The following is a 19674-nucleotide window of genomic DNA, read 5'->3' on the forward strand; positions in this document are numbered from 1 at the left end:
CAAGAGCAACACGACGCTCGAGCTCAGACCCCCCCCAATCTGAGCTTAACTCTGCAGTCTCCCCCGCTCCTGCAGTCGCACGCGCTCCACGAGCTCGGCCACCGTCGCGAGGCCAACGCTCCTTATCTCACCTCGACAGCCCTAGATCCATCTCATTGCCGAAGCCCCCGGATGACAGCCGACGACGACTACCGAACCGTTGGAATCGATTCATGCGTCGCCGAGAATACGGCTGGCAATGGAGACGTCAGCTGGACAGCATACCAACGGCGAGATAGACGCCGAGGCAGGCGCAGAATAACCTTGGGATAAAGAGAAAGGAGACGAGGAAGGACGTACATGAGACTGGCGAATGAAGATGACCCACGACAAAGGCCGTGCCCGCGTAAGTCTTCGTCCGTGTGGTGCGCCGCCCGACGAGAGGACCGGTGGGGGTTTCGGCGGGGGTTTGAGCAATTCAGGACTGAGGAACAGTTTCGGCGACAGAAGGCTTGAACGCCTGATCTCGCAGTATCTACCGTGAGTTTACCGCTTCATCTCGAACCAGAAGCTTCGCATACCTTTCAGTACGCACGACTGGCGACGCAGCCTCCGCGCAACGACGCATTCACGCGCCGATAACACACGAGCCCCAACGTCTTCGTAGGTTTGCGAGAGCTCGTTAGCGCGTTGAACACGGCAATGGTCGTTATTAGAGATGATACTGGCTCGAACGCATACCTGAGCTTTGCGTGCCTCTCTCACAATGCAGCGCGCTCCCCTGGTCACGCAGCGCGGTCCACTTTTTGGGCGGTAAGACCTCTCCTGCTCGCCATCCTCGTCATTCTGTTTTTTGATCTCGCTCTTCCCGCGGCAGAGCATCACAGCGAACGGTGACACCCAATCCTGCAGCACCTCCGCCAGGAGCGCCCGACTGTCTTCTGTACTTCGCCGCACCGGGTCGAAGACACTTGATATGCCGAGCGCAGGTGTTATCGGGTGACTTGGTAGCTTGACGTGCGCGCAGGAGGCAGGCGATTTCGATGATTTGGACCAGATCGCGAAGGGTAGACGAAGTTGAGCAGGATACACGATCGACGGCTCGGAGGTCATGTCGCGGGGAATTCAGCGCATGGAAGGAGCATGCACGCAAGGGTCCAGACTGCGTTCGGAATCCGTCGAAGGTACGCGTCGCGCTGAGATATGAGACGAGCTCTTCGGATGGGCGCTGGTTTGCGATCAAAAGCATGCGAGTTCGCTCGAAGTGAGGGCGCGCAGCTTGTCACAGAGAGATGGCACTTACGCGAGGACGCAACGGATGGGATCCGTGCGGTTGCGGGCTGCCCCTTCCCAGACTTTCTCGCGCGAGCGCGAGCACCGACAGATCTGCGGTACGCGCTGCAGGTACCGAGACGGCGTAGGTGAGGAGTACCCTACTGAGGGCATCCTCAACGTAGAGTAACTGCTCGGCGAGCTTCTCCTGCACAAAGTCAGTAGATATGGTCGCAAAAGTCGAAGAGCAGACCGTGCACACCTCTCAGGCCGCAGACGATGGGCTTCAGAAGAATGATCAAGTGCAAAGATGCACGAAGACAGCCATGGGTAGCGACCCGTGCGCTGTGTGCTATTACAGTACCGCAGATGAGCCTTTTCCGGTTTGATTCGAGCGGCGGTCCTGCGTTGTACGCCTGGTTTGTGGCCGGGAGGCGTTGAAGTCCGCCGAATTCGACGATGACACCAAAGAAGGCGAGACTGAGCGCGGTGGAGGAGACAGGGATCGTACGTGACAAGCGTTGCAGTCATATGCAGTTGCATCGAGGGGTCCGGGAAGCCCTTCGTTTGTTAGTTGGTTGCGTATCCGACGGCGCTGAAGTCTGCGATAGTCACGCGCGATGTGTCCGGAGCTTATAAGAGCAATCACATTTCCGCTCAGAGCAGACCCAGGATGAATTCGCTGGCGCGCTGGAGGCAGCCGAAGACTCGAAGCCATGGCAAGTCGATGGCAAGACGCAAGCTGCGCGGAAGCGTGGAACGGCACCGAGCGGGCCGAGCTCCGGATCGTTCCCACGCACCTTGTTCCCGACGGTCCTCGTCTACCTCACAGCTTGCGCCCTGGCTTGCGGATGACGACCGCCTTCCGCTTCTCTTCGACCTGTCCATCCTCATCGACGTTCATCATGGACCCTCATTCGCCGCCTTCTACGCTGCCCCGATCCTACCCCCAGAAAGTACATCTCGACAGACGGAGAGCTTTCGCCAAGCGCTTCGCGGCAGAGATTGCGGACAGTGACTCGGTGCCAATCTGTGCGCTCTGCCACTGAGCTCGTCTTCGTCGCATTTACCATCCGTAGCGTGCACATCCTTTCCATCCTTGCTATCCGCACCATCCGCTATCCCTGCCACAATCGCTCGCCAAGCGGATGATATCGATGGCGACATGCGACTTCGTGGCGTCCTCCTCGAGAATTAGATGGTCCGCCATCTCGCCACCGCAACTCATAGAAGGGAGAACGAGCTACGGCCAGGGGAAGCGGAATCCCGACGCCATAGGGACGCCCTCGCGCAAGAATCGAGCGACAATCTCCTCCGAATTATCGAGATCAGGGAGTCGTACGACCATCTCAAGTGCATCGCCACCGCCGACAAGGTCACCCTTGCGAGTATCATCGGGACCGTCGCGTATCCGCAACCCAGGACGGCGCTGGAAACTCACGAATCCTATCTCTGGAAGATGACGACGAGGAGCAGACGCGCGCGCGGGGCATGGAAAATGAGGGGGGGATGCGAAGAGTGGGGGATGAGGAAAGCAGCACTAAGGGGGTGCGGGGCAAGGAGAAACGGGTCAGTTTCTCTTCAGCTACGTCAGTCGCTTTCTTTTCAGTTGGGTCGGTCAGTTTCTCTTCAGCTACGTCGGTCGCTTTCCCTTCAGCTGGGTCGGTCAATTTCTCTTCAGCTACGTCGGCCAGTTTCTCTCCTGCTAGGTCGGCCGGCTTCTATTCAGCTAGGTCGGTCGGTTTCCCTTTAGCGCGTCTCTTCTTCCCCAGCTGATGCGTCCTTCAGTCGCAGCAGGGCGTGCGCGCGTTGTTGGTCGCGCGGGGCGCGCGTTATTGGTTGCGCCGGGCACGCGCTGTTGGTCACGCAGGGCACGCGCTGTTGGTCACGCAGGGCGCGCGTCGCTGGTCGCGGGGCTAGAAAGCCGAGGGACCGCGAGCGAAAGTGAAAGCGGAGGAAGCGAGGCAAGAGCGGGGGGAAGAGGCGAGGAGGATGGGGAAGGGGGTGGGGATAGGGCGAGAGATTCAAAATCGCGACGGGAGAGGGGGAGGAGGGCGAGAGTGGACGGAGAAGTGGTGAGAGGAGGGGGCGAGGGCAGTGTGAGGGGGAGGGCGGAGGGGGTGGCCGCAGGGGAGTTGTAGGCGGAGGGGGGGGGTTAGATGGGCGAGGAGGGGGGCAGGTCTAATACGTAAGGTTTCGCTCGGGAATGTCGAGTACACCTGTGAGACAATCTTCACTGCCTCCCCTACTGATGCGTCTTCAGCCTCACCAGCACGCGCGCGCGTCCCTGATCGAGCCCTCTCTGCGCGGATCTCCCCCCCTGCGTCCTCCTCACCTCCCTCCCCGCCCGTCATTTCCTCCGCCTCTCTCTTCACGTCACTCCCTAGCGTCTCTCTTTGTCTTCGCCCTCCGGCCTCTCTCTTCGCGTCACACCCCCCCCCCCCCCCACTATTCCTTCGTGCCTTTCTCTGTGCGTCGTGGTCGCCGCCCCTGCCTCGTCCGTCCCCCCCCACCTCTTCCGCCATCGCTCGTCCCCCACCTCTTCCGCCATCGCTCGCCCCCTACCTCGTCCGCCATCGCTCGCTGTTGCCACCTCGCTCGCCGTTGCCACCTTGCCCGTCGTCAGGCGGGCGCTTGCGTGTGTCTGGGGCGAAGGGGAGGGTTCGGGGTGCGATGGGGAGGGTTCGGGCTGCGATGGGGAGGATGAGGGTTCGGGGTGCGATGGAGGGCGAGAAGAGCGAAGTGGAGGACGAGGGTGGAGCAGTGGGGAGGATGAGGGTGGAGCGGCGGGGTAGGTGGAAGGGGGAGGGCGATATGGTAGGGGGAGGAAGGGGGGACGACGGTGGCAGGGAGGAGGAAAGGCGAGTTGAGAACACATTGAAGGGAGGAGGGAGGGAGAGGAGATACAAGCGCGGCGAGGAGGAGTGAGGGGTGAGTTATCTCTGGTATTCGCGCGCTTTCCTCGGTTGACGATTCGTCAGTCGCTCCGCTCAGGCGCGTGAGCGCGTACGATCCTCCCGCGTGTGAGCGCGCTCGATCCTGCGCGCCTCGACTCTCCCCCCTACCACCCCTCCACACCCTCTCACCCTTCCGTCCCACGCTCCCCTCCCGACGCCCGCTCCCCGTTTGCTGACCATATCCTTCGCGACGAGAACCATGGCATCAGTGGAACGCCGTCGGCCGGTTGGGAGAGGGGGTGGGGGCGAGGGCGAGGGCGAGGGCGAAGGAGCAATAAGGCGGCGGAAGGGAAGAGGGGGCGAGACGATGGCGGAAGGAGGGGTGGGAAGCAAAGGAGTGGGAGAGGGAGAGAGGGGGAAGTGGGGAGGCGCGGGAGTGGACGGACGGAGTGAGAAGCGAGACGTCGAAGAGGGCCGAGGGGTGTTGTAGGCGAGCGTGGAGTGGAGGAGGAAGGAAGCGCTCGGCTATGTCTTTGATGCGAGCGTGGAAGGGGTGAGAAGCCGGTCGGGAGGGCAGGGCAGAGGGTGCGGTGGGGTGCGGTGGGGAGTGAGTAATGAGCACGAGGTAGGGAACGAGTAATGCGCGCGAGGTGGTGAACGAGCCGCAACGCTGGAGCAAAGTAGATGAGGTGATTGGAGGGAAGAGGAAGGGACGTTGGGAGGAGAGGCGGTATCCGCGGCGGCAAAAGGCGTGGTCAGTGCGTGGAGAAAACCTGGACAGATGCGAATGCGTGATGGGGTGGTTGGTACGCTTGGACACTGCCCTTTCGTTTGCGCCGAGACTGCGGCTCAAGATTTCGTTCTCTACACACGCCCCGCCGCGACGTCCCATCTCCACGACTTCTTTTCCCTCCTACGCTCTCAGTTCTCACCTCCCTCTTAATTCTCACCCCTCGCTCCCCACTCACCTTCATTCACCCGCTTCCTTCGCATGCCCCCCTGCTGACCTCGACTGACTTTATCGCTCTCAGCGTTTACCTGTGCATTGCTTTCGGCCTCCACGTTTTACTTCATGTCCTCACGTTTCCGCCGTTGGAGGGCGGCACCGTGAGTGGGTGGGGGGAGGGGAGGCGAAGGCGATTGTGATGGTGGGTGAGAATTCAGGGCGAAGGTTGGAAATGAGGCGGCCGCAAAATCGGTGCGAAGGGATTCAGTAAACGTCATGAACCACGTCTATCACGCAGGAAATTTAACTAGCGGCTGTTTAGCGGAGGTTAAAAGCACAGCGATTCAATAATACGGGAATAAGCATTCGCCGAGGAGGGGCAGCGTCATCCATCATAGCCATCTGTACCACGGGGGGCGCGAGGTCCAATCACTGCGGTACTGGTCAACAAGTGTTCGATGGCGGAGAAGAAGGAGCGAACGGGAGCTTACATACCACCAACGACTTCACTCTTCGTCGCAATCCGAATCGGACAACATTTCTCCCTTCTCGTCGTATGTCATGTCAGGACCCTCCAACGCAACCACTGTCCTCCCGCAGATCACCCTTCTCTCCTTTCTGGAGGCGTAGACATCTCGGATTGCTTGCGGGACTCCGTGCTTCATACGCAGACCATTGCCGAAGTCTACGCGTCGCAAGTTGGGTAGAAGCGGCTGCGCGTCTTGGCGGCAAATCAAAGCGCGTACAAGCTCGACGGGATGTCGGAAGCGTGAGGGTATGATGCGCAGGTCCTCGAGCGCTTCCAGCGCCTCGAAGCACTGCAGAAGCTTCTGCACATTCTCTACGTCGAATTTGCATCTAGGGTACATGATCTGGAGCCAGATGATACTCGAGGGCATAGCCGGGGCCCTGCGTAGAAAGCTGAGGACCGAGATCAGGAAGTCATGTGGCACATCCTGCAAGATGAACTTCGCAACTCTGGGTGCTGAAATGAACTGTAGAAGTGCGGGGCTGTCGTCGAGAACATACAATTCCAAGAGAGAGGGTAGGCAGATGATATCGACGTGCCCGGATGAAGGGAGTGATGCGTTGAGATGCGGGAGTTGAACGTTGAGCACCTCTAGCGTGATATGGCACTGTCGAAGAATGGGAAAAAGATATACAGCCGGTACTGAGTCCAGGATAGTGATGCGCAAGTTAGTCAAAGCTACTGGAGGGTCGAGAGCGAGGGAATGAATACTGGAAAGGCCGTCTATCTCGAGGAGCAACGTGCGGAGACGCGGCGCTTGAAGAAAGCGAAAGCAACTTGCGTCTGCATCGGGGGCTTCCGTCATGTATATATCCACATCTACAAGGTTCGGAGCCACGAGGGGATGGGTCGTAGACAAGAAGTCTCGCGTGACACCGCTCAAAAAGGCAGAACTGCACCTATGAGCAAAGGGGCGAATTCGGGTTATGACGGACGGTAAGAGGTTAAGAAGCCGATTATTGATGCGCAGTGGGAGGTCGCGAGAAAGGTAGAGAAGATGATCCAGAAAGGCGCCCAGTTGTCGTTCAGATACGATGGATATGTCGGTCCAAAGACGGGGGAGATCTCGCGCCAACCGCCTCCAGTAGGACGAGACGCCGGCAATAGCAAGAGCCCTGAATACACGACGCTCAATCGGCACAGACAGAGTAGCCCATAAGAAGATCTCCGAAAGAACATCGGGAATGAGGCGATGGATGGGCGATGCGAGTGACCGGTCAATCTCGACCTGCTTCGCCATCCTTTCCCGGAGGGCGATCAACACAGCGATGTCTGCATCGATGCGGCTTAGTTGGAGCTCACGAGCGAGCGCCTGAGAGCGTATTTGTTCCGCTTGCTCGATCGTTGGTCTGAAGCCGTCGCGATGTAGCTCGAGATTCGCGATAGCACCCGCGCGCTCGAGCTCCTCTGCGCTTTCCCGGATGTCTAGATACTGTGTCAGAAGCAGCCGGTCATGACCGCAAAGGTGGAGTGCTGACCATCAGGCGAGCATTGTATAGTAACATACGGAAGCGCCGACATCTTGGGGGTAGGGTGGAAAGATGCGCTAGTTGCTTGCCCTTGTTTGGCTAAATGACGTTGAGACCGGTCCAGGCCGTGCTGTGCCGCAATAATGAACTATGGAGGTGCAGTATACCTATAACGTATATTGTAACTATATATCAAAGAAGGTAGCTAGAGTTTCTATCTGGTATCAGAAACCATGGCCGAGCGGCGAGCCCGGTCGCCGCCCAATCGTTTTCGAGTCCGAATCAGAGATCAACCTGGTAGCGGCGACATGTCCACGCGCTGGCCCGAAGGGATGTGAGGATAGTTACACATCCGTTGTCAGCGCATCGCCGCTTGCAAGTGGTAAGGTGCGGCACTCAACCGCCTCGCTCATGTTCCCTCATTTCTCGACCACTCATGGTCTCCCTCCACGCCCACTTACGGCCTCCCTTCACACCAGACGCCCACTTACGGTCTCCCTTCACACCAGACGCCCCGTCATCCTCCAGAGCGACAACCTTCTGCCCGAATACGACCCGCCTCCTGCCTCTAAACGCCCGAACCTCGAGATCATGTCGCGTGCTTCGGGCGTCACCTGTGCCTCGACACCAAGCGCCCGCTCGACTGCGGGCAGTATGCGATGAGCTGCGCGGCAGACCGCCCGCGATGAAGTACGCGGAAGTCTGGCTGCGCTGCCCGCGGGTTGATGGCGCGCATGACTGCCCACCTGCGGATACGTTACGCGCAAGCCTGCGCGCCGAGACTACGCGCAAAACTGCCCGCGAAGTCCTTCAGGTCAGCGACGACGGCTCGCGGCGCGCCGCCGGGATCGGGCGACATGACAGCGCGCCGTTGAAGCCAGAGCGCGCCGCCGAATTTGGGCAACAGAAGAGCGCGTTAGTGCGGCCGGATCCCATGAAAGCGCACCATCGATGTCGGGCGACATGAAATCATCTGTCGACGAGCGCCGTGTCTGCATGCGGGTGAGTTACAGGGTAGGATAGCAGATCATTCGACGAGGATATAGGACGGTGCTTCGGGGAGCAAAGAACGGTGCAATGGGGAGCGAAGGATGGAGAGGGAAACGACGATCAAGAGAACGCCGAGATGCGACATCCAGTATGAGGACCGACAACACGGGGGGGGCGATGGACAGCGAGAGAAAGCGGGACGACGGGCAATGAGAGAAAGCAGACAAACAACAAAATGACTCACATTCATGCACTACTAACTCCAGCCTGGACCCAGCGCAAAGTCGGCAACGGACCCCGCCCTGTCGAGGTAGCGGGGTAGACGAGACGAGGTTCAAAGGGGCAGACGAGACTCAGTGCGGCAGACGAGGCTCAGTATGACAGACGAGGCTCAGTATGACAAACGAGGTTCAGTGTGACAGACGAGGCTCAGTGTGACAAACGAGATTCGACGGGGGAGACGAGGTTCAACAGGGCAGATGAGATTGCCGAAGGGGCCCGCGTCGTCCTCCCTCGGGGTCTCCCCGTCGAGAACTCGCAGCGCCGCCTTGCCGAGTGCCTCCTCCTTGCGAAGCGCTTCCAGCGCGCCATCGTCCTTCGCCCGCGATCCTCAATTTCCGCGAAAGCTCGTCCAATGCACGTCCGAGCGCGTGCGCACTCGCACACTCATCCGCGTCCGGCATGCGCACCAGCATCCGCGTCCGGCATGCGCACCAGCACCCGCGTCTGGCATGAGCACCAGCATCCGCGTCCGGCATGCGCACCAGCACCCGCGTCTGGCGTGAGCACCTGCACCTGCACCCGCGCGCGTTCCACTTGAGCTGCACGCGGTCGGCGTCGGGGGGGGGGGGAGGGGGGAGTTTCGGTAGCGGGCGATAGGGCGAGCGTGGGTGGGTGGTCAGGAGGGCGCTGAACGCGCGGGGAGGAGAGCGCTGAACGCGAGAGAGGGCAGCATTGGGCGCGAGTTGATGAGACCGTAAAGCGCGCGGGGATTGAGGTGTCGAGGTGCGTGGAAGACGACCATATACGCGCGCGGGAGGAGAGCGCCGAGGTGCGTGGGAGGAGTACGGAGAAGTCACCGTACGAGACGAAGCAGGCGGGAGGGCGTAGGTCTTGGTGCCGACGGGTGCGCCCTACAGCGGGATCAGCTCAACTACGCTACGCATACGGTTGTTGCCCCACGCACCTAAGTTACTTGTCCGCGATGAAGGCGGCGACGCCTTAATTCAGCTCTCGCACGAGACACGCCCTCGACGCGTAGCTTGGCGGCACGGACAGTCGCATCGCGCTTGTCCACGTCCTTCCCCCTACCTCTCGTCGTGCCGGTTGGGACATCTGCGCATGGTGCGCCTTACAGTGCACGGCGTGCGAGTCACTGATCGAGCCCTCCTGCGCGCGTCGGGCGAAGGAGACGAGTCTCTCACGGGTCGCGCGGGGAGAGAAGCGGTGATCCATAGACGCTGTCGGGCAATCTAGCTAGGAAGATGAGGTTGAGCACGCGTGAAGGGGAACTGCACAAACGAACGCTGCGTCATCGCCCGGAAGCGTGGGACAACGGCTTTCGGGCCTAGCTCCGCATCATTCCCATGCACCTTGCTCCCGACGGTCATGTCCGCGCTCATAGAAATCAGGATGCCTCGAGTAATTTGACTTCTGTCTCCATGAAATGAACCTCTGCTTCACTTCATTGGCTTCCAGCATCGATTCGGTCGACACAGCGGAAGAGCCTCGGATCGCTTCAATGCCCGCGAACATGAGAGACTGCGCTAGCCAATGTTCCGCGCTGAGTAGGAGCGCAGGCTAGATTTATTAGGAGTGTGGTACGCATGATCGGCGCGTACTCGTCTATCTGCCTTTGTCGAATAGATGGAACATCGAGGGTCAAGGCGGATACGGACGGAAAACGTGAGTCTCTCAAGCTCACGCTTGTTCAATTTCCACCCGCGACTGACGCGCTATGAAAAGAGAGAGAAGAATGGGTCAACGGACGAGGCAGACAAAGCCGTCATTTATCTGACGCAATTCCAGCATCTCGTTCGTGGAATACCAATTTCTCGTCCTCAACCACGGCCGCGGATCCTGGTCGCGCAAATGCATCACGACGGCTCGCGTTCGCTCTTGATACATGCCATCTCTCAAACCACATTGCTGCGTCTGGCTTGCGACTCGTTCTGCTTGTCGAAACATGCGCAGCGCACCGCGACCTCCGCCTCTTGCACGACCTGCATCCTACCCCCGTGTCGTCGACGTAGACAGCGTCCTTACCTGAACCTCGAGGAAGGAGTAAGTGCCTCTTCTCCCTTCAATCCTAGCGCTCACGCATACTACCTCACAGCTCCCAGGCGGCGTCAAGCTTGCACACCGCCATGTATAGTACCGCTCGCTGGGACAAAAAGCCCGCGAATAACGCCGGGACAAAAGACCTGTGAGACGCAACGCTAAGACCAAAGACCCGTGAAAACCACCGGGACGAAAGACCTCTGGACGATATGACCGAGGAAGTCCCCGCGGTGGGCCATCGTCGGCTAATCAGACAGCCACCGACCCCCTTTCGGCTGCTCGAGCACTGGCACATAATCTCCTTTACTCGCAAAGAATCTCTTTGGATGCCCTCGCGTTCGTCAAACCGCTTCCTCATCCACGTTCTACTCGGCTTCTCGTAGAACTGCTCGTCCTCCCGCCGAACTCCTCGCCCCTCTGCAGGACTCCTAGTCCTCCCCCCGAACTTCTCGTCCTCCCGTTGACCGCGCCCGAGGTCTTGTGCGCACCCTCGCTCGCCAAATTTTCATCATCCGCTCGACAGATTGTCATCGACCGCTCGCCAGCCCCTATCATCGACCCCTCACCAGCTTGTCATCGATGCTGATGCGTCGGTACGGACGGGTATGCCAGTTCCCATACCGCATGCCGAGTCGACTCGAACGAATCATGCCGAGTCGGCTAACTTCCTTCGATCCGCCGCCACTGTCCTGGCAGACCACGCCTCTCGCCAAAGGCCGACCACCCTGGTCCACGCCTCCTGCGAAAGGCTGACCTTACTCTACACGACATGCTCATCGCCCATCCTTCGACGAGCGCACTCTCGATTTCTTGGTGTTCTTTCTTCCTGCCCCTCTCGCAGCAAATCAACGCGCTCTTCCCCTCCGCTCCCTCCATCCTCTCCCAGTCTCCATCCTCTCCCCTCCTTCCCTTTCCGCTCTCCCGCTCTCCCGCTCTCCCGCTCTCTCCATACTACTCTCCTCTCTCCCTCCCCCTCTCCGCCATTGTCACCTCTCCCGCTCTCCCTCCCTCCTCTTTCAGTGTCAATTTTCCCTCCCTCACCCTAACCCCAAGCCCTGCTAGCTCAGTGGTAGAGCGTCGCACTCGTATCCTGCATTGATGAGTTGCTATATATGATGCGAAGGTCAGTCGTTCAAGTCGGCTGTGGGGCATGGCTTGGAAATTTAGGACTCTTTTTTTGGCGAGGGCGGAAGGTGATTTACATGGCGAGGGCGGGATACGGAGAAGGCCGCGAGGGCGGGGTGAGGAAGATGGAGGCGAGGAAGATGAGGAGGATAGCGAGGGCGGACGAGGAAGGTAAGGCAGAGGGCGGGGTGAGGAAGAAGACGGCAAGGAGGGAACAATCGCATCGGGAGAACGGACGGATCGGGGTAGAACAATCGCATCGAGGGAGTACGGACGAATCGGGGGAGAACAGACGGATCGTGGCAGAACCTCACTCGAACCGCACGCCCCACCCCCTCCTGCACTCACCCTCTCCCTCCTGCCCTCCTTCACCTCTCCTTTTCCTGGCTACCCACCCTCCTCTTCCTGACTGTCCGCCCTCCTGCCCTCCCCCTCCTTCCCCTCTCCTTTACCTGGCTCCCTCGGTTGTCCGCACTCCTCGGCTTTCCGCACTCCTCGGCTACCCACACTCCTCGGCTGCCCGCACTGTTCCGCGTCGGAGGCGCGCGCGTGTGTCAGGCATGGAGGGGGGTAGGGGGGTGGGGGGTGGTATGGATGGGAGAGAGGGAGGGAGGGAAGGCAGGTGGGAGGGAAACGGGAAACAGTCGGCGACAAGTGGTGGGGCGAAGACACGGTCAAGGGGATGGGCGAGGACGCGACAAAAGGATGTTCGAGGACGCGGTTAAGGGGAGGCGCGAAGACGTGGTCAAGGCGCAGGGCGAAAGATGTGCGAAGGGAAGCGCGAAGGGTGAGACACGTGGGGCCCGCTCAACTTCAGTCCCCACCACCGAAGAGCGCCCGCCTCGCCCCCTTCCCTCTCATCGCCCCACTCATCCACCTCCACCTAGCCCACCCGCCTCCACCTAGTCCGCCCACTCATCCGCCCCCCCTCTCGCTGAAAAGCGACCGGCCCTCCTCAACGCGTCTGGCCTTTCCCTCGCTCCTCGACGCGTCTGGCCTTCCCCGCCTCCTCGCCTCATCTTCCCCTCCCCCCTCTTCGGAGAGCGTCTGGCCTTTCCCCCTTCAGTTAGAGACGAGTCGAGGGATCGAGGACGCGCGAGGCGGGGGATTCGAGGACGCGCGAGTCGGGTGATTGAAGACACGGCGAGAAGGGGATCGAGGATACGCGAGAAGGGGATCGAGGACGCGAGCCGCAGGAGAATCGAGTCGGATGCGCGCCGGAGAAGAATAGGCGGATGCGCGCCTGAGGAGAATCGAGTCGGATGCGCACCGGAGGAGAACGGAGTCGGATGCGCGCCGGAGTAGAATCGAGTCGACTCCGATCGCGGGAGGATCGAGTCGACCCCGACCTCGGACGCGCGTGCGATACCCAGAGCGATGCGCGAGATGTATAAAGCGATACACGAGATGGATAGAAACATACACGCGATGTACAGAACAATACACGAGATGTACGGAGCGATACACGAGATGCACAGAGCATTACGCGCCCGATGTATAAAGCGATACGCGAATTGTATGGAGCGATACGCGCGATGTATAGAGCGTTACCCGACATGTATAGAGCGATACGCGTGAGCACCCCCCTCTCCCACCCCTCACCCTCTTTCATCACTCTTCCACCACCACCCTCTTTCACCACTCTTCCACCACCTCGCTCTCCCGCGCTCTCATCCACTTATTCGCCCTCTCATCCACTCCCTCGCTCGCTCCCCACCCCCTCATCCACCACCACCCTCTTCCTCGTTCCACTCATACTCCCTTCCTCGCTCCACTCTCCCCCCTTCCCCGCCTCCACCACCCTCTTCCTCGCTCCACTCATACTCCCTTCCCCCAGCGCCGCGCCCTCGCGTCGCGTCGACCCGCCCACCCCGTCGATCCCCTCCCCGCCTCATATCGCGACGAGTCGCGACGAAGAGGGATCTCCTCACCGCGCCCCGCCTTGCCGCGCCTCGCCTCGAGTCGAGTCGGACGCGAAGAAGAGAGCGCACGACGCTCGAACCGAGTCAAAGAGGGGTCGAAGAGACGTCCGAAACGATGCTCGCGTCGAGCCGCGAATAGAAGAGGGATCGGCACAGGCACCCCACCGAGTCGTCCACCGCACCCCGCTACGACGCGGAGGAGGGATCCCCCCACCTCGACGAGTCGAGTCGGATCGCTCCACCTCGCCGTCACCTCTCGCGGCCTCTTCTTCCCCCACTCCCTCGCCCCCCCACCCCCCCTCGCGTCGCGTCGACCCCCACCCCGCGTCGAGTCTCTACCTCTCTCTCGGGGGAGTACGGACAGATCGGGGAAAAACAGACGGATCGTGGCAGAAACTCACCCTCCGGCGCTCACTCTCCCCCTCCTTCACCTCTCCTTTTCCTGGCTACCCGCCTCTCCCTCCCTCCTTCACCTCCCCTTTTCCTCCCTCCTGCCTTCGGCTCGGCTGACCACATTCCTCTTCCTGGCTGTCCACGCTCCTCGTCTGACCACACTCCTCGGCTGCTCGCACCGTTTCGCGTCGGAGGCGCGCGCGTGTCAGGCTTGGAGGGGGGTAGGGGTGGGGTGGGGGGTGGTATGGAGTGGTGATGGGGGGTACGGACGAGAGAGAGAGTGGGAGGGACGAGAGAGGGGGGGGGGGGGCATCATGTATGCGGGAAATGGGAAGCTTGGCGACAAGTGGTGTGGTGGGGAGGTGCGAAGATGCGGTCAAGGCGCGGGGGGAAAGATGTGCGCAGGGAAGCACGGAAGGGTGAGACGTGTGGACACCCCTCTCTTCCCTTGCGTCATCGGTCGAAGAGCGACCTGCCCTCACACCGCCCCTTCTCCCGCCTCGCCGAGGAGGATCGGAGGGCATCCGACCCTTCTCCCTTCCTCGCCTCCCCCCCTCCCCCCTCTTTCACCCCTCTTCCATCCCCCCAATCCCTCGCTCGCCACCTTGCCTCGCTCACCTCACCTCACACCCCGCCCCCACTCGCCGCGTCACACCCCGTCTCTCCCTCCCCCTCCCGCCCCGACCGCACCTCTCCCCACTCATCCACCACCGAGCCCCCTTCCCCTTCCCCTTCCCCCTCCTCACCCCACTCATCCCCCTCCTCACCCCACTCACCCCGCCCCCACCCCAACCCACCACGCCTCGCCGAGTCGAAGAGGGAGCGCCTCACCGCGCTGCGCCGAGTCGAAGAGGGAGCGCCCGACCGCGCCGGTCGAGCAGAAGAGGAGCGTCCTCGCGCCTCACCGCCCCGAGTCCTTGAAGGATCGTCACACCAAGACGAGTGCAAGGGGCTCGCCTCACCTCACCCCGCCTCACCCCGCATCGCACCTCGCCTTCGCTTACCCATCCATCACTCCCGCCATCGCCTCGCGTCGCGCCTCGACGAAGAGGGCCCGACCCGCGCCTCGACGAAGAGGGCCCGCCCCGCACCTCGACGAAGAGGGCCCGCCCCGCGCCTCTCCCCTTCCTCACCCCACCGCGCCGCGTCGACGAAGAGGGCCCGACCGCGACGCGTAGAAGAGAGAGCGCCAGACCGCGACGAGTCGAAAAGGGATCGCCAGACCGCGACGAGTCGAAAAGGGATCGCCGGGTGTCGACGAGGAGAAGAGGGAGCGCCTCATACCGCGACGAGTCGCGACGAAGAGGGATCGCCCCCTGCGCCGAGTAGAAGAGGGATGGCCCGACCTCGCCTCGTGGAAGAGGAATCGCCCCGGCCGCGCTTCGACGAGTCGAAAAAGGGATCACCCTCCCCCACCTCGCCTCACCACGCATCGCCCCGCCGAGTAGAGTAGAAGAGGAATCACCTCAGCCCACCGCGCCAAGTCGAGTAGAGCAGGGATCGTCACACCGACCGCGACGAAAAGGGAGCGTCTCACCGCACCCCTCTCCCGCCCTCCCCCACCTTTCCTCCGCCCTCTCGCGTCGCGCCTCGTCGCGTCGACCACCCGCCCTCTCGTCTTTCCCTTCCCCGCCTCCTCCCTCTCGTCTTTTCCTTTACCCCCTCACCCCCCCTACCTACCCCTTCCTCCCGTCGCGTTGACCCCCACCCCTTCCTTTGACCCCCACCCGACCCCCCACCGCTTCGAAGACGAGAGAAGGGTCCACCCCTTTGCTCCCGGCCCACCTTTCCTCCGCCCTCCCGCGCCCTCACCTCGCGTCGCGCCGCGATGCGCCGACGAAAAGGGCCCGACCCCGCCCCCACCGCACCGCGCCTCGCATTCGCTTACCCATCCACCTCTCCCGCCTCACTCCATCTCGCCTCACCTCCTCACCTCACTCATCTCCCCCATCCACCCCCCCTCTCGTCTTTTCGTTTGCCCTCTCTCGCGCCCTCACCTGGCCCTCACCCCTCGCCCTCACCCCCCGCCCTCTTCTTTCCGCCCTCTCGCGTCCCCACCCCCACCTCGCGTCGCGTCGACCACTCTCTCGCAGCCCCACACGAGAGATGGGTCCACTGGCACCCCCTCGCCGCGTCGAAGACCGTCCCCCTCGCCGCGTCAAAGACCGTCCCCCTCGCCGCGTCAAAGACCATCTCCCTAGTCAAAGACCGTCTCCCTAGTCATCCACCCCCCACCCCTCCTTGCCGACGAGGGATCGCCGCGTCGAAGACCGCACCCCCACCTCGACGAGTAGAAGAAGGATCAGCCCACCGCCGCGCCGAGTCGAGTCAAAGAGCGTCTGACGCTTGCATCGCCCGACGAGTCGAGTCGAAGAGGGATCGTCACACCACGCCGACGAGGAGGGATCGCCCCGCCTCACTACGACGAGGGTCCGACCCACCGCGCCACGTCGAGTCGAGTAGAAGAGGGATCGCCCCATACCGCACCGCACCGCGACAAGTCGACGCCTTCATATGTGCCACTTCGCCTCCCACCTTCCCTCGAGTCTCTCCGACTCGCACTCTCGCCTCGCCTGGTCTCGCGTCGAAAAGGGATCGCCCGACCTGACCGCCCTCGCGTGCAGTCGAGTCGCGTTTTCAGTCGAAGGCGAAGGAGAGTCGAGCCAAGTTGTGGAGGGATCGCCTCGCCCCACCCCGCCCCCTCCCCACCCTCCTTCGCCTCCCCTCTCCTCTACTCATTCAACCCCGCCTCACCCGACCCACCCCTTCCTCGGAATCTCCCTCTCGCCCCACTCACCCATCCCCGCCTCACCCAACACACCCCCTTCCTCGCATCCCACCTCGTCCACCCTCTTTCACCACTCTTCCTCGCATCCGCCTCTCGCGCCCTCTCCCATCCCCACCTCCCTCATCTCACATCCCCACCTCCCGCCTCCCCCCACTCGTCTTCTCCTTTCCCCCCTCACCCCGTCGACCCCCACCCCGGAGTCGAAGACGAGAGAAGGGTGCGCACCGTCAAAGACGAGAGAAGGGTGCGCACCGTCGAAGACGAGAGATGTGCGCACCGTCGAAGACGAGAGAAGGGTGCGCACCGTCAAAGACGCGAGAAGGGTGCGCACCGTCGAAGACGAGAGAAGGGTCCCGTCTGCCCCCTCGCCGCGTCACAGACCGTCCTCCTAGTCATCCACTCGCCCCCCTAGTCATCCACCCTCGCCGAAGAGGGATCGCCGCACGCCGACCGCAGTCGTCCACCGGGGAGGGGGCATAGACGAGAGGTGGGAGGAAAAGCATAGACGAGAGGTGGAAGGGAGTGTGTCATAGACGAGAGGTAGGAGGGGGAGAGGAGCTGGGGAGGGGAGGGAGGATCGAAGTTGGGTGTCAGGTGCAGAGCAGGAGAGGGGAGAGAGGGGAGATGGGCGGGAGGGGAGGTAGGGAAGTAGGGAGGATAGTGAGGTAGAGGGGCCGGGGAGGGGAGGGAGGACGTGAGGAGGATCAAGGACGCGAAGGAGCATTGATAAAGGCGCGAAAGAGAAGGGGACCAGAATAAAATTGAAGAAACTGACGTCGCAGTGGCTGGAGAGCGGCGCTGTCGGAGGCCAATGCTGCAGCGGGGTATGTCACGAAGAAGGGCATGCGGAGTGCAATCGGGAAGGGCCTTGAGGAGAGTGAGGAAGGGGAAGGGCGCGTAAAGCGCGATCTGGGTTGCAGCGTTGCGTCGGTGGCGCCAGCATGATGGCCAGCAGGGAGGAAGGACTGTGAGCAGCGGGAGGGCAGAGAAAGAGTGGAGATGCATTGCTCGGAGCCGGACTAAGAGCATACAGATAGCGAGGTGGGTCCACGATTGGCGAGTACGCGCGTCGCCATCCAGCTCCAGTCTCGACGATTACTCGTATGACAAGCGCTCGCCAGCCGCCAAGGATCGCGAAGGCAATACGCGTCCGCGATCGACGCCCCGGCCCGACCTCCGATGACGCGCAGCCGTCGATCGCGGGCGTCGCGCACGCCTCCTTGTCAACGAGCCGCGTCGCCGCTACCTTGCTCAATTACCTCCATCCTCCTCTTCTCACCTACTCACTCCGTCGCCCTCGCAGCCTTTGATACCTCGCATACGTCTTCCGCCAGCCACGTCTCCTCCAGCGTGCACCCATGCGTCCCTCCTCCCTCTCTTCTATCTCGCACTTCCCCCGCCGTTACCGTTCATCTCCGCGCATCCTTCCCTCGTCCACACCCCTGCCCTCCCACCCCGTGCCCTGCCATATACCCTCCCCCACTCTGCCCCTCCACTCTCTCCTCCCCTCCACTCTCTCCTCCCCTCCACTCTCTCCTCCCCCCCACTCTCTCCTCCCCTCCCCTCCCATCCACCACCACACATCTCTCCCACCCACCCATCACCGCCCTGCTAGCTCAGTGGTAGAGCGTCGCACTCGTATGTTTCTTGTCAAACTCGCTTGTACGTGTCTTGTCAAACTGCCTATGATGCGAAGGTCAGTCGTTCAAGTCGGCTGTGGGGCACTGTGCCATATAGTTGCCTTGGCGACCACCTTTTTTTCTCCCCTGCTTCACCACCCCCTCTCCCCTGCTTCACCACCCCCCTCTCCTCCTCATCCTTCTCTCTCTCTCCGCCCACGTTCCAGCTCGCTCTCTCCGCCCATGTTCCAGTTCGCTCCCCCTCTCCTTCTCCTTTCCTCCTCACTCCTCACCTCCCCTTTCCACGCGCCGACACCGTCCTCCCTCCGCCATCCTTCTCTCCTCCCTCCCCCTCCCCAGCTCCTTTCCTACCTCTCCGTGTCCTTCCCTCTCCCCTCTCCCTCCTCTCTCCTCCCTTCCCCTTCTGGCTTCTCTCCTTTGTCCCCCACCTTCCCTCCCTTCCCCCTCCTCGCTCGCTTCTCTCCTCCGTCCCCTCTCCTTCTCCTCCTCGCTGCCCCACCCTTCCCTTCCTTCCCCCTCCTCGCTCGCTTCTCTCCTCCGTCCCCTCTCCTTCTCCTCCCTCCTCTCCTCCTCCCTACTTCTCCTCCCTCCTCTCCTCCTCCCTACTCCCCCTTCCCCCTTCCCCCCCTCTCTCCCTCCTCTTCTTCTTCTCCCCCTCTCCTTCTCCTGTCCTCCTCACTTCTTTCCTGTCTCTTCCCACACGCCGACGCCGTGCTACACGTGCAGGACTTCAAAGGGCACCCTACACGTCCAGGTTCCGGGAGGGCGCGCTACGCGTTCAGTGTTCCCTCCTTCCGCCCCTTCGCACGGGCTGACGGCACTCTGCACGACCACAACTCTGGCGCCGCGCTACACGTCTACGACCCCGAGGGCACGCTGCACGTCCACGACCCCGACGCCGCGCTACACGTCCACGACCCCGACACAGCGCTACACGTCCACGACCCCGACGCCGCACTACATCCGCAGACCCCGGTCGAGTGCGTCCTCGCGCACAGGCCCCGGTCGAGCGCTTCCGCGCGGGTGCGCGTATCCCTCTCCCCGTCTCTCTCCAGGCCGTCGTCGCTCGACAGAATGGTTGGACGCGTTCGCTCGTCGCTCGACTGGCTGGGCGCTCATCGTCGCCTCGCTCGACCGGTTGACGGACGCGGCACCCGTCGCTCGATCGACTGCCGCGCTCGTCGCTCGACTGTGGCGGACGCGCTCGTCGCTCGCTCGACTGACTGGCGGACGCGCACGTCGCCTCGCTCGACTAGGGCGGACGCGCTCATCGCTCGCTAGATTGGCAGACGCGCGCGTCGCTCGATCGACTGACGGACGCTCGTAACTCGACTAGCAGACGCGCACGTCGCCTCGCTCGCTCGACTAGCAGACGCTCTAGCCGCTCAACTAGCAGACGCGCTCATCGCTCGCTCGACTGGGCCGGACGCGTTCCTTGTCGCTC

General features: G+C 62.0%; 11 protein-coding genes and 2 non-coding genes across 13 annotated transcripts; 7 read left to right on the forward strand and 6 right to left on the reverse strand.

Annotated features, from left to right (window-relative positions):
• Positions 1–45: 45 nt before the first annotated feature.
• On the reverse strand, positions 46–1359 carry SCHCODRAFT_02080307 (uncharacterized protein). The gene is made up of 4 exons (XM_050341713.1): positions 1283–1359; positions 561–1207; positions 340–499; positions 46–232 (listed from the first exon to the last, which is right to left on the reverse strand). Exons 2-4 carry the CDS (start codon positions 1090–1092, stop codon positions 211–213), a joined length of 714 nt encoding a protein of 237 aa, XP_050197788.1. The 5' UTR covers positions 1093–1207; positions 1283–1359; the 3' UTR covers positions 46–210.
• On the reverse strand, positions 897–1983 carry SCHCODRAFT_02080312 (uncharacterized protein). Its single transcript, XM_050341714.1, has 3 exons — positions 1514–1983; positions 1283–1459; positions 897–1207 (listed from the first exon to the last, which is right to left on the reverse strand). The coding sequence occupies exons 1-3, from the start codon at positions 1792–1794 to the stop codon at positions 1105–1107; spliced, it is 561 nt and encodes a 186-aa protein (XP_050197789.1). The 5' UTR covers positions 1795–1983; the 3' UTR covers positions 897–1104.
• Positions 1984–2297: 314 nt separating this feature from the next.
• On the forward strand, positions 2298–3602 carry SCHCODRAFT_02080417 (uncharacterized protein). The gene is made up of 2 exons (XM_050341715.1): positions 2298–2984; positions 3040–3602. The coding sequence occupies exons 1-2, from the start codon at positions 2450–2452 to the stop codon at positions 3390–3392; spliced, it is 888 nt and encodes a 295-aa protein (XP_050197790.1). The 5' UTR covers positions 2298–2449; the 3' UTR covers positions 3393–3602.
• A 457-nt stretch (positions 3603–4059) lies between these two features.
• On the reverse strand, positions 4060–5355 carry SCHCODRAFT_02639756 (uncharacterized protein). The gene is made up of 2 exons (XM_050346100.1): positions 4233–5355; positions 4060–4182 (listed from the first exon to the last, which is right to left on the reverse strand). The coding sequence occupies exon 1, from the start codon at positions 5038–5040 to the stop codon at positions 4414–4416; it is 627 nt and encodes a 208-aa protein (XP_050197791.1). The 5' UTR covers positions 5041–5355; the 3' UTR covers positions 4060–4182; positions 4233–4413.
• On the reverse strand, positions 4885–5667 carry SCHCODRAFT_02639760 (uncharacterized protein; the record flags this gene model as incomplete). The annotated part of the gene is made up of 2 exons (XM_050346101.1): positions 5180–5667; positions 4885–4954 (listed from the first exon to the last, which is right to left on the reverse strand). A coding segment is annotated over exon 1 (154 nt), but the record flags the coding sequence as incomplete, so codon positions are not given.
• SCHCODRAFT_02639762 (uncharacterized protein) lies at positions 5271–7156 on the reverse strand. Its single transcript, XM_003027646.3, has 3 exons — positions 7102–7156; positions 5590–7048; positions 5271–5526 (listed from the first exon to the last, which is right to left on the reverse strand). Exons 1-2 carry the CDS (start codon positions 7142–7144, stop codon positions 5601–5603), a joined length of 1491 nt encoding a protein of 496 aa, XP_003027692.1. The 5' UTR covers positions 7145–7156; the 3' UTR covers positions 5271–5526; positions 5590–5600.
• A 92-nt stretch (positions 7157–7248) lies between these two features.
• Positions 7249–7979, forward strand: SCHCODRAFT_01192881 (uncharacterized protein; the record flags this gene model as incomplete). The annotated part of the gene is made up of 1 exon (XM_050341209.1): positions 7249–7979. A coding segment is annotated over exon 1 (450 nt), but the record flags the coding sequence as incomplete, so codon positions are not given.
• Positions 7980–11356: 3377 nt separating this feature from the next.
• Positions 11357–12646, forward strand: SCHCODRAFT_02080465 (uncharacterized protein). The gene is made up of 2 exons (XM_050341717.1): positions 11357–12274; positions 12375–12646. Exon 1 carries the CDS (start codon positions 11475–11477, stop codon positions 12210–12212), a length of 738 nt encoding a protein of 245 aa, XP_050197794.1. The 5' UTR covers positions 11357–11474; the 3' UTR covers positions 12213–12274; positions 12375–12646.
• Positions 11415–11513, forward strand: SCHCODRAFT_t226. Its single transcript has one exon. It is a non-coding gene; the product is annotated as a tRNA-Thr (tRNA).
• Positions 12597–14018, forward strand: SCHCODRAFT_02080460 (uncharacterized protein). The gene has a single exon (XM_050341716.1). It carries the CDS (start codon positions 12981–12983, stop codon positions 13917–13919), a length of 939 nt encoding a protein of 312 aa, XP_050197795.1. The 5' UTR covers positions 12597–12980; the 3' UTR covers positions 13920–14018.
• A 1477-nt stretch (positions 14019–15495) lies between these two features.
• On the forward strand, positions 15496–16765 carry SCHCODRAFT_02080479 (uncharacterized protein). The gene has a single exon (XM_050341718.1). It carries the CDS (start codon positions 15631–15633, stop codon positions 16408–16410), a length of 780 nt encoding a protein of 259 aa, XP_050197796.1. The 5' UTR covers positions 15496–15630; the 3' UTR covers positions 16411–16765.
• On the reverse strand, positions 16547–17992 carry SCHCODRAFT_02639770 (uncharacterized protein; the record flags this gene model as incomplete). Its single annotated transcript, XM_050346102.1, has 1 exon — positions 16547–17992. A coding segment is annotated over exon 1 (593 nt), but the record flags the coding sequence as incomplete, so codon positions are not given.
• A 203-nt stretch (positions 17993–18195) lies between these two features.
• On the forward strand, positions 18196–18314 carry SCHCODRAFT_t227. The gene has a single exon. It is a non-coding gene; the product is annotated as a tRNA-Thr (tRNA).
• The last annotated feature ends 1360 nt before the right edge of the window (positions 18315–19674 follow it).

The sequence above is a fragment of the Schizophyllum commune genome, assembly GCF_000143185.2.
Source record: "Schizophyllum commune H4-8 unplaced genomic scaffold SCHCOscaffold_12, whole genome shotgun sequence".
In the NCBI taxonomy this organism is placed as follows: domain Eukaryota; kingdom Fungi; phylum Basidiomycota; class Agaricomycetes; order Agaricales; family Schizophyllaceae; genus Schizophyllum; species Schizophyllum commune.